Below are 12,135 nucleotides of genomic sequence, written 5' to 3' on the forward strand. Positions count from 1 at the left end.
AGTCCGGCAGTGGGCTCTGAGCGAGAGCACTGCTCCACTGCCAGGGTGCCCGAAGCCCAGCTGGACAGCGGCAGGGCGGGCTGGACCTCCCCAGAGCCCAGGCTCAAGTGCTGGAGACGGGCCTCCCATGGCGTCAGCCACAGTGCCAACAGGCCCTCTGAAGAGGCTGCTGCTGAAACACTCTCAGCCCCCGGGACCAGACTCAGAACAGGCTCTCGGCCAAAATAAAAGAACAAAAACAGCGCTCAGGGCTGCTAGCGCATCAGCCGGTTCCAGGCTGCCGCCGGCTGAGCAGCGATTCTTCTGCCAAAAAGAAGAAGAAACCTGAATATGTTTAGACACTTGGACAGGATGCGCAAGGCTTTTGGCGTTTTTTCGGCTGATTTTATCTTGTGAGATTCCAATTATTGCCTGTGCGGGAGATCAGTGATCTGCTCCTGCTTTTCAACTTCTTGTCTGCGCTTTCAATCTGCAAAACAAAAACAAAAAATCAGCAGATTGGTTTTGCAATTTAAAAAATACACGCCAGCTGCCTTTAAAGCTGTTTTTTATGTCTCTTGCCTTCAATGGCAGCGTTTCTGCGGGTGGGGTCAAGAGAGGAACCGATCTGACTTGTGGGCCTGTGTTAGTCAGGCTTGGTGACCCCGAGAGCCGCTTCTGGGGGTCCAGCAGCTGCCTGGCGACCAGACAGGGCACCCGGCGCCAGGCGACACCGCCCTACTGAAAGACGGGGGTCTCCGCCCGCGCGGGTCCCAGGGAACGCGCCTCGGCAGCGCACCTGGGGCGCGCGAATGGTTTGATTTCAGCTCGTGTTGCCTTGGCGAGAGAGCGCGGTGCACTCGCGCTCTGGTCTCTGCAAGAGCTGCGCTGGAGCTCGGGTCTAGCCTGTGAAGCCCAGGGGTCCTGAAAGATACTCGGGGGCGTCTACAGAAAAGCATGCCGCGGCAGATGTAAGACCAGGCCAGCTAATGAGCGGCTCTTTGATTGATGGAAATACCTCGGCTGAATCTGCAGATTGACTATGTCGTAATTACATTTAAGGCCATGCCGCGTATTGTTTGCAACGCCTTAGGGCCTTAGGAATGCAACAGAACGAGAGAAAAGACACGGTGACCTTTACGCGTTCTTTATGCAGAATATTTATCAGCGCGGCGCGCAGGTGAGCAGGCGGAGCGAGCTGTCAGCCAGCCGGCCTTCCGAACGCGCGGCCGTGCGCGAGGCGGGCTGGCTGGCTGGCTGGCTGCCCCTGCGATTGCTCGCATGGGCCGATAGGTGGGGCTGTTTACACAAAACAGGGAGAGAGTCCGACCGCAGAACACGAGAGCCGGAGGGAAGGAGGGGCACGGGCGGGGGTTGTGCGGCAGGAGCAGGTAGTGGGATATGCAATAAACGCGAAAAGGGGGCAAAGGTACGTGTGATCTACGGAGGCGGTATGCTAACTGTTGTGTGTCGGAATAAAATCGAAGGCACAGGGTCGAACTGGAACACACGATGAAATTGCAACTTAATTGAGTAGCTGCGAGACTGCCAGCTCTTGCACTGTTAATAATAACAATAAAAATAACCAATTCAGTCGTTTGCAGTCCATTTTCCTGATGCATGTCGCGGTAGCACTCATATACTATCCCTGACCTTTGGGCAGCCGAAGGACTCACGTTCCTCTTGCTTTTTCACGTTTTATCGTGCTACAATATGGAATCATAATGGATTTATTTGGATTTTATTTGCCACTGATCGACGCATGGCTGTCATTTTGAAATGAACTCATGGCTGTAATTTCGGCCAAAAAGGACTCAGGAACACTTATGCTATGGGTTATTTTCGGTTTTATATTTACAATTAATTATGGAAAATCTGCAGGAGGGTTTGGAGCGGTAGTGCAGTTGTTAGCCTTGCCCCCTCGCTGAGCGGGGGCCCTGGGTTCGAGGTGTGTGGAGTATAAATGTTTGCCCTGTGTTTGCATGGGTTTCCTCTCACTGTCCAAATACATGCTGGCAGGTCCTGTCCAGAGTGTATTTGACATAAAACAGTACATACTTGGATGGGTTCTGTAGAATTTTATTTTCACATTGACATTATTAAGTGTTTTATGCAAAGGAACAAGTAATAGGTTTATTCCATGCTGAAAAACACAACGTTTCGGCCGTGGAGCCTTCTTCAGTAAAACTTTGTGTTTTCTTTCTGATTTTTTTCAGCATGGAATAAACCTATTGCTTGTTCTTTCGGAGCCTACGCATGCTGACGCAGCTACCCACCTGAACTACTTAAGTGTTTTATGTCAATCAACGGCGAAATCCCAATTAAATACATTATGATTCCATACCGTAAAACAACAAATATGAAAAACTCCGGGGGGGGGGGGGGGGGGTGAATACTTTTCATAGCTGCTGTACTCTACTAAGGAGATTCCACCAACGCCCTCTTCCGCCCAGCGCGTGCCCGTGTGTCCGTGCCAACAGGTGCGGTGAGGAATGTTCCCCGCGACACGCGCGTGACGCTGCAGGTGTGGGAAAATCAGTTTCTTTCGTCGCTTCGACGTGGGACCGGGTGCGCGCGAGAGCCGGCTGCGGCCCCCCGGCCTCTGCACGCGCATCTCTTCTTTTCAGCTGTATTGGTCACACAGCCCATCGCGGCCGGATAGGGGTATTAATTCACGAGCAGATCCTTTACTTATTTCAGCAACTATTTTCACTCTCTTGCAACCCTGTGTCGTTGTCTCAAAGACAGTACTGAATTGCGCTGTTCTTACAGTGTAAATGTAATTACAGTTTTTGGCATGTTTAATAACCGATATATTGATTTTCTGATGCATGATACACAAAATCCCATTGCTGTGGAATAATTAATGATTAATACACATTAAATATGAAACGATATACTTGTGCATAAATGTTTGTTAATCAAGTTTTCTGGAACATGCTTTCCAGGAATTCGTAGAAACACAAGGGTTTGGGGACTTGTAGTTTGTCATGTTAGAACTACAAATCCCAGAAAGCGGAAATTGCGTTTTAGCGTTTGTTGCCGGAAAGCTGGAGTTCAGATTGTTAAAGGAAAACAGCAGCGTGAAATACAGCTTACAACCTGAGCCGGGGGAGTGACTCCACTTTGAATTCGAAGACAGATAAATAAGAAAACCGTCAGATTCGGACTGGGGTTGATACAGATCTATTCTAGGTGCACTAGAAAAAGGTATCCTGTATTTTTTGCGTTTGCATGCTTGTAGTTGGGCAGAGGGGATCATATCCGGACAATATCATGGTTGCACCTATATGAAAAGCCCTCTAGACCCATTATATTAGCGAAATTTTCTTTCGTTTTACAGTCTGAGTGTTGAAAAGCTGGTTTTCGACGCAGTGAGAGTGTAGAAAGAAGTGTGGTTTCCGGTTTCGGTTTCGGTGAGCCTTCAGAAGTGGATATCCTGAGCAGTTTACGAATGCTCTGTGACGATCATCATAAACTTTTCCATAAGAACTGTTTTGGCCCCTGAATTTTCCCAAACTAAAAAAAAAAAACAGTTTCCAGATTAAGTACCTTTTATCTCTGCCCCGTCTAGAGCCTGTAAGGGACAATTCTATGGAAATTAAGCACGTTGTGTTCCCAAGGCGCCCAGAGAATGTCTGGATGCCCGGATGCGGGTAACAGGGCGGTAGCCGGCCGATAGGGAGGTCTACCCTCCTCAACCCCCAAAACCAGGACAGCTCCCCCCCCCCCCCTGATTTTTTGATCTCTCAAAACAGATTAGTACAGTGCTATTTAAAATGTGTACCTTGTACAGAGGACCTGCAGTTATTTTTTCAGTTTAAATTACCGGGTACTATGCGGAATAGCTGTGCATTTCTAAGCATATGATCGTTGGAGCAGGATTTAAAAAAACAAAACAAAACTAGACAATACCTGTAACATACAAGCTTTCTCTTTTAGCATTTTTATTTCTCCTCTCATTGCCCCCTCTCATAATTAACTCATTTGCCTTTCCCCCTTCCTCTCCCATATGTCTGTAAAATGAAAACGGTCGAATGTCTCTTGTGTTTATTTTTAAAATGTCGTTTCCCTAGTAGGTGTCCTGGTTGCTCAGTGGGATACATCCCGGATGGCACAGCAGTCTGTCGCAGGGCATACACAGACGAGCTATTTTTCCCAGAATCCAGTTAACTTACCAGTTTGTCTTTGGACTGTGGGAGGAAATCCATATAAACACTAGGAGAACATGTAAACTCCACACAGACAGCACCCCGGGAATTGAGCCCAGGATCCTAGTGCCGTGAGGTAGCAATGCTGATCACTGTGCCACCATGTTGCCAAGGACTGGAACTGCCTGTTCTCATTCTAAGGGCTGCAAGAGCTGTACAACCCCCCCAGCGATAAAACGTCACAGGCACATATTTAGTATTAAGGGAGTTAGTGTGTGTTTTGGTTGTGAGGGCTTGCCTGAGAGCCTTGCCTGGGCTTTTCTGTTTTCTTCCTGTTTTATAACAGGGGGTCTCCAGCCTCAGTCCAGCAGGCTCCCACTCCAACAGGTTTTGTAATGGTCACCATTAAATCATCATTTTCTAACGACTTGAAACAATTTAATTGTGATCAGTTGAGCAGGGGATGTGTTAAATTAAGTAATTCACAGGCCATTTGGAACAAACATCCAAACACCCTTCAGTCCTCAACGACCAGAGCCTCCTTAATTGGGGAAATTACTTGCTTAATTGATCAATTACGTAAATGTGATTTAGGATGACCTATAAAACTTAATGGTAAGGGGCCTTCAGGGACAAGGTGAAAGACCCCTGCTGTGTAAAATAAAAAAGGTTGTAAATCACAGGAGGGCATCTAGCATTTTATCTGGGTTATAATTCATACAAACATGTTCTTGAATGAAGGAACCCATCTCCTACAGCAGATGTATAGAAAATACAGTTGTTTCTGGCACCCGCAACTCTTTGTGTAAACAGGTGCTTATTTTTCTTTTCTGTCCAAAACTGGCTTTTCACATTAACATCCCTCCTCCTCCTACTGTTATGCTGTCTTTAAATTTAAAGGTGCATCTCTCTGGCCTTAAGGTCAGGGGGTTTGAGCTAGAGAGTGGTATCATTGGTGATTTAATTACAGCAATATGGTAGCCAATCAGATTCCAGAGTCTTAGCTTGTTTTCTGATGTTCCCACAATGCACCTCTGTGCCGAACTGTCATTAACGTGTTGTCGCTGTGTTTGTGGTTTCCAGGCTGTCGCGATGCAGGATGCGGGGGACAGGGGCGACCAGGCGGTCAGCCTCGCGCTGCCCCCGGCCGCGGCCGGGCTGTTCGAAGGCACCACCGCGGCCTCGCGGCTCCTGCGGGCGGAGCTGGAGCTCTGCGCCCGGCTGCGCGGGCTGGCGTTCGGCGAGCCGGTGCGCTACGTCTACAACCCGCTGGAGTACGCCTGGGAGATGCACAGCTGCTACGTCAACACCTACTGCCACGACGGGCAGGACGTCCTCTTCCTGGGCATGAACCCGGGGCCCTTCGGCATGGCACAGACTGGGGTGAGAGGGTGCGCCTGGTGCCGCCATGTGCCTGGTCACCCTGATCTTGCGTGCCCTTCCTTTACCGTTTGATCTTTCCTGGCTCTCCTAGTCTCTTTCGCACTCGTAGTTTTTTCCGTTCCTTCTTTGGATGACTTTGCAGAGCCGCGCACACAGACACACACAGACATGCCCTTTCTCACCCCCAGCCGCGGGGTTCAAAGGTCGTCCGATCAGCAAAGTAAACAAGTCAATAAGAGGTCTTTAGTTCCTCCCCAAGCGCGGCATTCATCTGCAGGCTGAGTGGCAGCTCTGTCGATGAGCGCAGGTGAGGCTGTGCTGTTTGGTGGGAGAAAGCTGGGGGGGGGGGTTGTCGGGGGTGTCTACAGGAGCGTGCATGGGTTAAAGGCAGGAAAGGGGTGAGAGGGCGTGGGGGGGGCAGGGGGGTGGTGTTCCAAGTCTGTTAGGCAAAGTGTTCGGCGGCTTTTAACACCGATTAGAGCAGCAGGCTCTGGCAATTAGCAACGCAATTAATAATGCAGGAGGTGATGCGTTTGTTCAGTTCCATCACGGTTTAGTCACTGCGGGCAGGCCCCCGGTCGGCCTTGGCAGCAGGCTTGTCTGTATGGCGGGAGAGCCTGTGCGTAATGCCCACCTGTACAGCCCACTGGCACAGCGAGGTCTATCCACACCTTGAATTGGGTCCAGATGGGCGTTCATGCTCAGAAAGCCGCGTCCGGAAGGCAGCTGAGGCAGCAGGGCGACAGCAGAGCTGCGAGCGGGGCCAGGTCCCGGCTCACAGGCGGCTCTGCAGCGGCGAGCGTTGTCTTCGTCGCGGTCGCCGGAGGAACAGCGGGGACGCTCTTGAGAAAGGCGCAGCGGAGAGCTCCGGAAAGACTAGGATAATGTGCGTCGCTGTTCATGTACAGTTGCAAGAAAAAGTTTGTAAACCCTTTGGAATGACCTGGATTTCTGCATTAATTACTCGTAAAAATGTGATCTGATCTTCAACTAAGTCACAATAACAGACACACACAATCTGCTTAAACTAATCACACACAAACAGTTGTACTTCTTCTTGTCAATATTGAACACATTGTTTAAACATTCACAGTCCAGGCTGGAAAAAGTATGTGAACCCTTGTATTTAGTAACTGGTAGAACCTCCTTTAGCAGCAATAAGCTCCACCAAACGTTTCCTGTAGCTGCTGATGAGACTTGCACAACGGTTAGGAGGAATTTTAGACCATTCCTCCTTACACAACTGTTTCTGTTCATTTATATTTCTGGGATTCCTTGCGTGAACAGCTCTCTTCGGGTCGTGAGACAGCATCTCAATTGGGTTAAGGTCTGAACTCTGACTTGGCCATTCCAGAACATAAGTTTTCTTCTGTTTAAGCCTCTCTGTTGTAGATTTCCTCCTGTGTTTCGGGTCATTGTCTTGTTGCATCACCCAACTCTATTCAGCTTCAGGTGACCCTGACATTCTCCCACTAAAATTTCTTGATACAGTTTTGAATTCATTGTTCCCTCTATGAGGGCAAGCTGTCCAGGCCCTGAGGCAGCAAAGCAGCCCCAAACCACGATGCTCCCTCCTCCACCATGCTTCACGGTTGGGATGAGGTTTTGGTGTTGGTGTGCAGTGCTATTTTTCCTCCAAACATGGCGTTCTGCGTTTCTGCCAGAGAGTTCAACTTTTGTCTCATCCGTCCACAGAACATTGTCCCAGAAGTGTTGTGGAACATCCAGGTGGTCTCTTGCAAACTTGAGACGTGCAGCACTGGTTTTTTGGAGAGCAGTGGTTTCCTCCGTGGTGTCCTTCCATTAACACCGTTCCTGTTCAGTGTTTTTCTTATATCTATTATATTTCTTATATTTTCTTAAATTTCCTCCATTGGTAGACAATTTGTCTTACTGTGGATCGATGAACACCCAGGACTTTAGAAGTGCTTTTGTAGCCCTTTCCAGCTTTATGCATCTCTACAATTCTTCTTCTTAGGTCGTCTGTTATGTCTTTTGATCGGGGCGTGGTTCACATGAACAGCTCTTCCTTGAGAAGAGCAGACTCTGTCAGTAACCACCCTTTGTGTGCCTTTCTCACAGGGCGGGGCACCCCCAACCCACACCTCCAGTCTCATCTCATTGATTGCAACACCCGACTCCAATTAGCCTTTGGAGAAGTCGTGAGCCTAGAGGTTCACATACTTTTTCCAGCCCGCACTGCGAGCATTTAAACGACGTGTTCAGTACTGACAAGAAGAAGTGCAACTGTTTGTGCGTCATTAGTTCAAGCAGGTTGTGTTTGTCTGTTATGGTGACCACATTTCCCTGAGTGATTAATGCAGGAACCCAAAGGGCTCGCCAGCTTGTTCTCGCGATCGCAATCGACCGTCTCCTTCCGGCTCTCTGCAGGTGCCCTTCGGCGAGGTGGCGGTGGTGCGCGACTGGCTGGGGGTCAGCGGGAGGGTGGGCCGCCCGGCCGAGGAGCACCCGAAGCGGCCGATCCGCGGGCTGGACACGCCGCAGAGCGAGGTGAGCGGCGCCCGCTTCTGGGGCTTCTTCCGCCGGCAGTGCGGCGCCCCGGCCGCCTTCTTCCGGCGCTGCTTCGTGCACAACCTGTGCCCGCTGGTCTTCCTCAGCCCGTCGGGCAAGAACCTGACGCCCCCCGAACTGCCCGCGGCCCAGAGGGACCCCCTGCTGCGGCTGTGCGACGAGGGGCTGTGCCAGGCCGTGCGCGCCCTGGGCGCCTCCACCGTGGTGGGCGTGGGCCGGCTGGCGGAGCAGCGGGCGCGCCGCGCGCTGGGCGCCGCCGGGATGGAGGTGCGCGTGGAGGGGCTCATGCACCCGTCGCCCCGGAACCCCCTCGCCAACAAGGGCTGGGAGGGCATCGCCCGGGCGCGGCTGGAGGAGCTGGGCATACTGGCGCTGCTCGCTCCCTGACTGGCGGCGCCTCTCAGACTGCGGCGCTGGCGGGGAGGATGGGGGGAGGAGACTCCTGTTGCTCAGCGGTCTGATCCGTGCTCCGGGTTTCACAGGTGTCTCAGGTCCGTACGGATGGCTCCGATTAACGGTCCGGACCAGGAGCTGGATAAGACTGCACGTGAGTCGGCTGCGATCGGAAGCGGTCAGGAACACGAGACTGCGCTCAGTGTGACAGTTATACACCGTGCCAGACTGCCGATTTTGGTGCTTGACTTCCATTCTGCAGCACTTGGTTTTATATTAGGCTTTTTAGCCACAGTTATTTGTTCCTCCAGCGTGTAAGAGGTTCCTTTCTTCAGGCCAGTGGAAAGAGCGAAACCGTGCAGCGAATGGTTGCCACACACTGGAAGCGATGCGGTGGCTCAGGGGTGTTCTGCTGTAAAATTCCTCGAACCTCACCTCTGCCGGTGCAGTGGCACATTTAAAACACCCTGGTAAGAGCTGACACTCAGTCCAGAGCGCTGTGCAGGAGTCTGCGGTGCCCCAGGGCTGGGAATAAGCCACACGGACCAGGAGTGCTGCAGCGTGGAGCGAATGTCCCGTCACGGATACCAGTACGTTGATCTGGATTTCATTCTCATGGACACCTGTTGAATCGGGGGGGGGGGGGGGGGTGTGGACAGCCAGCCCCTGTGTTCCTGGAGGAACGACCCGTGTTTATTGTCCAGGTCCTGCGTTGTTCCAAAGTCCAGTTTAGTTTAGACTTGGAAATCCACCTCTGTCTGTCCCTGGCTGAGAGAGAGGTGAAACGAAGGACGTTGCCTTATTTTCGGTGTCGTCCCCCACCTGCCACGTTACCGGCTCCTCGGGCATTTCTACATTCGGTAACATGATGAAGACAGTGGATTTTGCACCCGTTTGTACAGCTGGGTATTTCACTGTTCGAGGGGAGTGCCCTTCCCATGCTCGAGGGGATGATAGCAGTGTGTCACCTGAGATTCGAACCCGCACCCTCCCAGTTACAGGTCCAGAACCTGACCTCTCCTCCACACTGCTGCCCAGCCAGGCGGACAGGCAGGGAGGGGGTCCCAGCTGCTTATCCCAATCTGGATCCCGAAAGCAAAAGAACACTAGTCCGAAGGGTTGTTTATTTATTTATTTTTTTTCCCAGTCGTATTTTTCTGGTAAAACTGAAGCACGCCAGACTCCAGACAGCCCCCAACTGCCCGCTGACCCGACGCTGCAGGGTCTCCCATTATCTCTCCCTGGACATCTGCAAACGGGCGCGCCAACAGTCATCCGACACAAACGCTGGGGACGCATCGATTTTCTCCTAGCCCCCCTCCGCCTCCACCCCTCTTCTCCGCAGTCTGTTTGCTCCTGTCACTCTCGGCAGCGCTGAAAGGATGAGGACACCAGAGACACCCCCTCCCCACAGCCGCCCTCCCTGCCCTGCGTGATCAGAGTGTTTGTTTACCTTGTTAATTGTTTCCTTTCATTAGGGAAGGCTCAGCTATTACAGCGCGTTACGGCGCTAAGTGCTCTCCCAGTCTAGAAGGGGTCAATACCGAAGATGGATTGCACACTTGCGCGCAGGGCTGCCGAGCTCTTTCCCCGGACGCAGACGCGCAGATAAATCCGGGTTCACGTCCTGTCGGGCCCCCGGATGACGCCATCCCTCCCGTCTCCAGCACCCAGAAACCAGGCAGCACTACGCAGCAGAGAAATAAGCTTTCGAGTTTGTGTGTGTTTGTTCTCCAGCCGTGTCGCCGATGACAGAATGGTTGTGATCACTTCTGCAATAAATAAGCTTGAGAGAAATGAGTAGCGCGGAGGCGAGCTGTTTTGTTATTTTCTGGAGCTGGGCATGCCTTGGCACCCCCCTTCCCTGTCCCGTTGTGGAATGGCCAGCTGCACCGGTGAAGCTGGCAGGACTCGCAGTCCACCGTGAGCTGCGACTCCAGGGCAGGGCGGGGCTGATCCCTGCCCCGCCCTGGTCCTCCACCAGCTGTGTGCCACGGCCGACCAGCAGCACCGCCCAGGTCTGGCGATCTGGTGATCCGGTGATCCGGCGCCTCCCTGCATTCTGGGTGGGCGGACCCGCAGTGACGGTGGCGGGTGGGTGTGGCGGGGTGCTGTGTTTGAAAGGAGGGAGCAGGGATTTTTTGAGGCTACAGCTGTGTGTAGAACAGGGGTGCATGACCCTCCATCTTCCTGTCCCCCAACACCCCAACAGCCAATTAGGAACCGGACTGGCGGCTCACAATGGCCCTATTGAGTGACCTCACCGGCCCTGGGCCTCACCGCCTGGCTGACCCTGCGCTGGCTGGTGTCCTGCCTGTGTTTTTGCTCTCTCTGGGTAGGCGGGGGGACGGTGGCTGCAGATTTCGCCATGGCAGTGGCAGGGGTTAAGACTGTGAGCGCCGGAGGAAGCGGGATGCTGTTTTCTCCTCACGCGCTGTACCCCCCCGCCTCCACCACCTCTCTGCCTTGTAGAAAGAGAGACAGCAGCAGCTTGCTAATGACTGCCATCCCTCTCTGTGCCGCGTTATTAATTAGCTCAATGATCCTTGCTGGGGGGGTGGGCCAGGGCGCGGGGCTGCAGCTTTGCTACCCCCCCCCTGCAGATTGCGCTGTCGTCAAGGTGAGGAGGGACGATGGTGCCTTTATCTCTGGAGCAGCACAGTGTGGGAGACCCCGCCACTGCTGCTGGGGTGTCACGGGGAAAGGAGGGAGAGGACGGACAGAAAGGCAGGAGCAGGTAGCAAGGGTGTGTTCAGTGTCTCGGTGCTAGAGAGCAGGGCTGCAGCGTGTTCAGTGTTGCAGTGTGTTCAGTGTATCAGTGCTAGAGAGCAGGGCTGCAGTGTGTTCAGTGTTGCAGTGTGTTCAGTGTCTCGGCGCTAGAGAACAGGGCTGCAGTGTGTTCAGTGTATCAGTGCTAGAGAGCAGGGCTGCAGTGTGTTCAGTGTCTCAGTGCTAGAATGTAGGATTGCCATGTGTTCAGTGTTTCAGTGCTAGAGAGCAGGGCTGCAGTGTGTTCAGTGTCGCAGTGTGTTCAGTGTATAAGTGCTAGAGAGCAGGACTGCAGTGTGTTCAGTGCTAGAGAGCAGGGCTGCAGTGTGTTCAGTGTCTTGGTGCTCGAGCTCAGGGTCACAGTGTGATTGGTGTCTCAGTGCTAAAACTCATAGCTGCAGAATGTTCAGTGCCTCAGTGCTAGTGCTCAGGGTCACAGTGTGTTCAGTGTTCCCTGGTGGAGAGCAGGGTCATAGTGTGTTGAGTAGCTCAGTATCAATGCACTGGGTCACAGTGTGTCCAGTAGCTCAGTATCAGTGTGCTGGGTCACAGTGTGTCCAGTAGCTCAGTATCAGTGTGCTGGGTCACAGTGTGTCCAGTAGCTCAGTATCAGTGTGCTGGGTCACAGTGTGTCCAGTAGCTCAGAATCAGTGTGCTGGGTCACAGTGTGTCCAGTAGCTCAGAATCAGTGTGCTGGGTCACAGTGTGTCCAGTAGCTCAGTATCAGTGTGCTGGGTCACAGTGTGTCCAGTAGCTCAGTATCAGTGTGCTGGGTCACAGTGTCTTCAGTAGCTCAGTATCAGTGTGCTGGGTCACAGTGCGTCCAGTAGCTCAGTATCAGTGTGCTGGGTCACAGTGCGTCCAGTAGCTCAGTATCAGTGTGCTGGGTTACAGTGCATTCAGTAGCTCAGTATCAGTTTGCTGGGTT

At 52.6% G+C, this 12,135-nt stretch overlaps 1 protein-coding gene across 2 annotated transcripts; it reads left to right on the top strand.

Moving 5' to 3' along the window:
* The first annotated feature begins 2,997 nt into the window (after positions 1 to 2,997).
* LOC148678447 (single-strand selective monofunctional uracil DNA glycosylase) lies at positions 2,998 to 10,238 on the top strand. Of its 2 annotated transcripts, XR_015939162.1 has the most exons (4): positions 2,998 to 3,189; positions 5,214 to 5,513; positions 7,905 to 8,592; positions 9,917 to 10,238. XR_015939162.1 is itself a non-coding variant. In XM_088633558.1 (3 exons), exons 2-3 carry the CDS (start codon positions 5,223 to 5,225, stop codon positions 8,430 to 8,432), a joined length of 819 nt encoding a protein of 272 aa, XP_088489684.1. In that variant the 5' UTR covers positions 2,998 to 3,189; positions 5,214 to 5,222; the 3' UTR covers positions 8,433 to 10,238. The 2 variants fall into 2 exon arrangements, 1 of the variants encoding a protein (XP_088489684.1); XM_088633558.1 differs by having other exon boundaries at positions 7,905 to 10,238.
* Positions 10,239 to 12,135: the final 1,897 nt, after the last annotated feature.

The sequence above is a fragment of the Lepisosteus platostomus genome, chromosome 1, assembly GCF_059453375.1.
Source record: "Lepisosteus platostomus isolate fLepPlt1 chromosome 1, fLepPlt1.hap1, whole genome shotgun sequence".
Taxonomy (NCBI): Eukaryota; Metazoa; Chordata; class Actinopteri; order Semionotiformes; family Lepisosteidae; genus Lepisosteus; species Lepisosteus platostomus.

What these genes read in the sequence shown, in the direction of transcription:
- LOC148678447 (XM_088633558.1), top strand. Translation starts at nt 5,223, where the DNA reads ATGCAGGATGCGGGGGACAGGGGCGACCAGGCGGTCAGCCTCGCGCTG. An exon ending in TCGGCATGGCACAGACTGGG is followed by an intron (nt 5,514 to 7,904) that starts GTGAGAGGGTGC and finishes GGCTCTCTGCAG; the next exon opens with GTGCCCTTCGGCGAGGTGGC.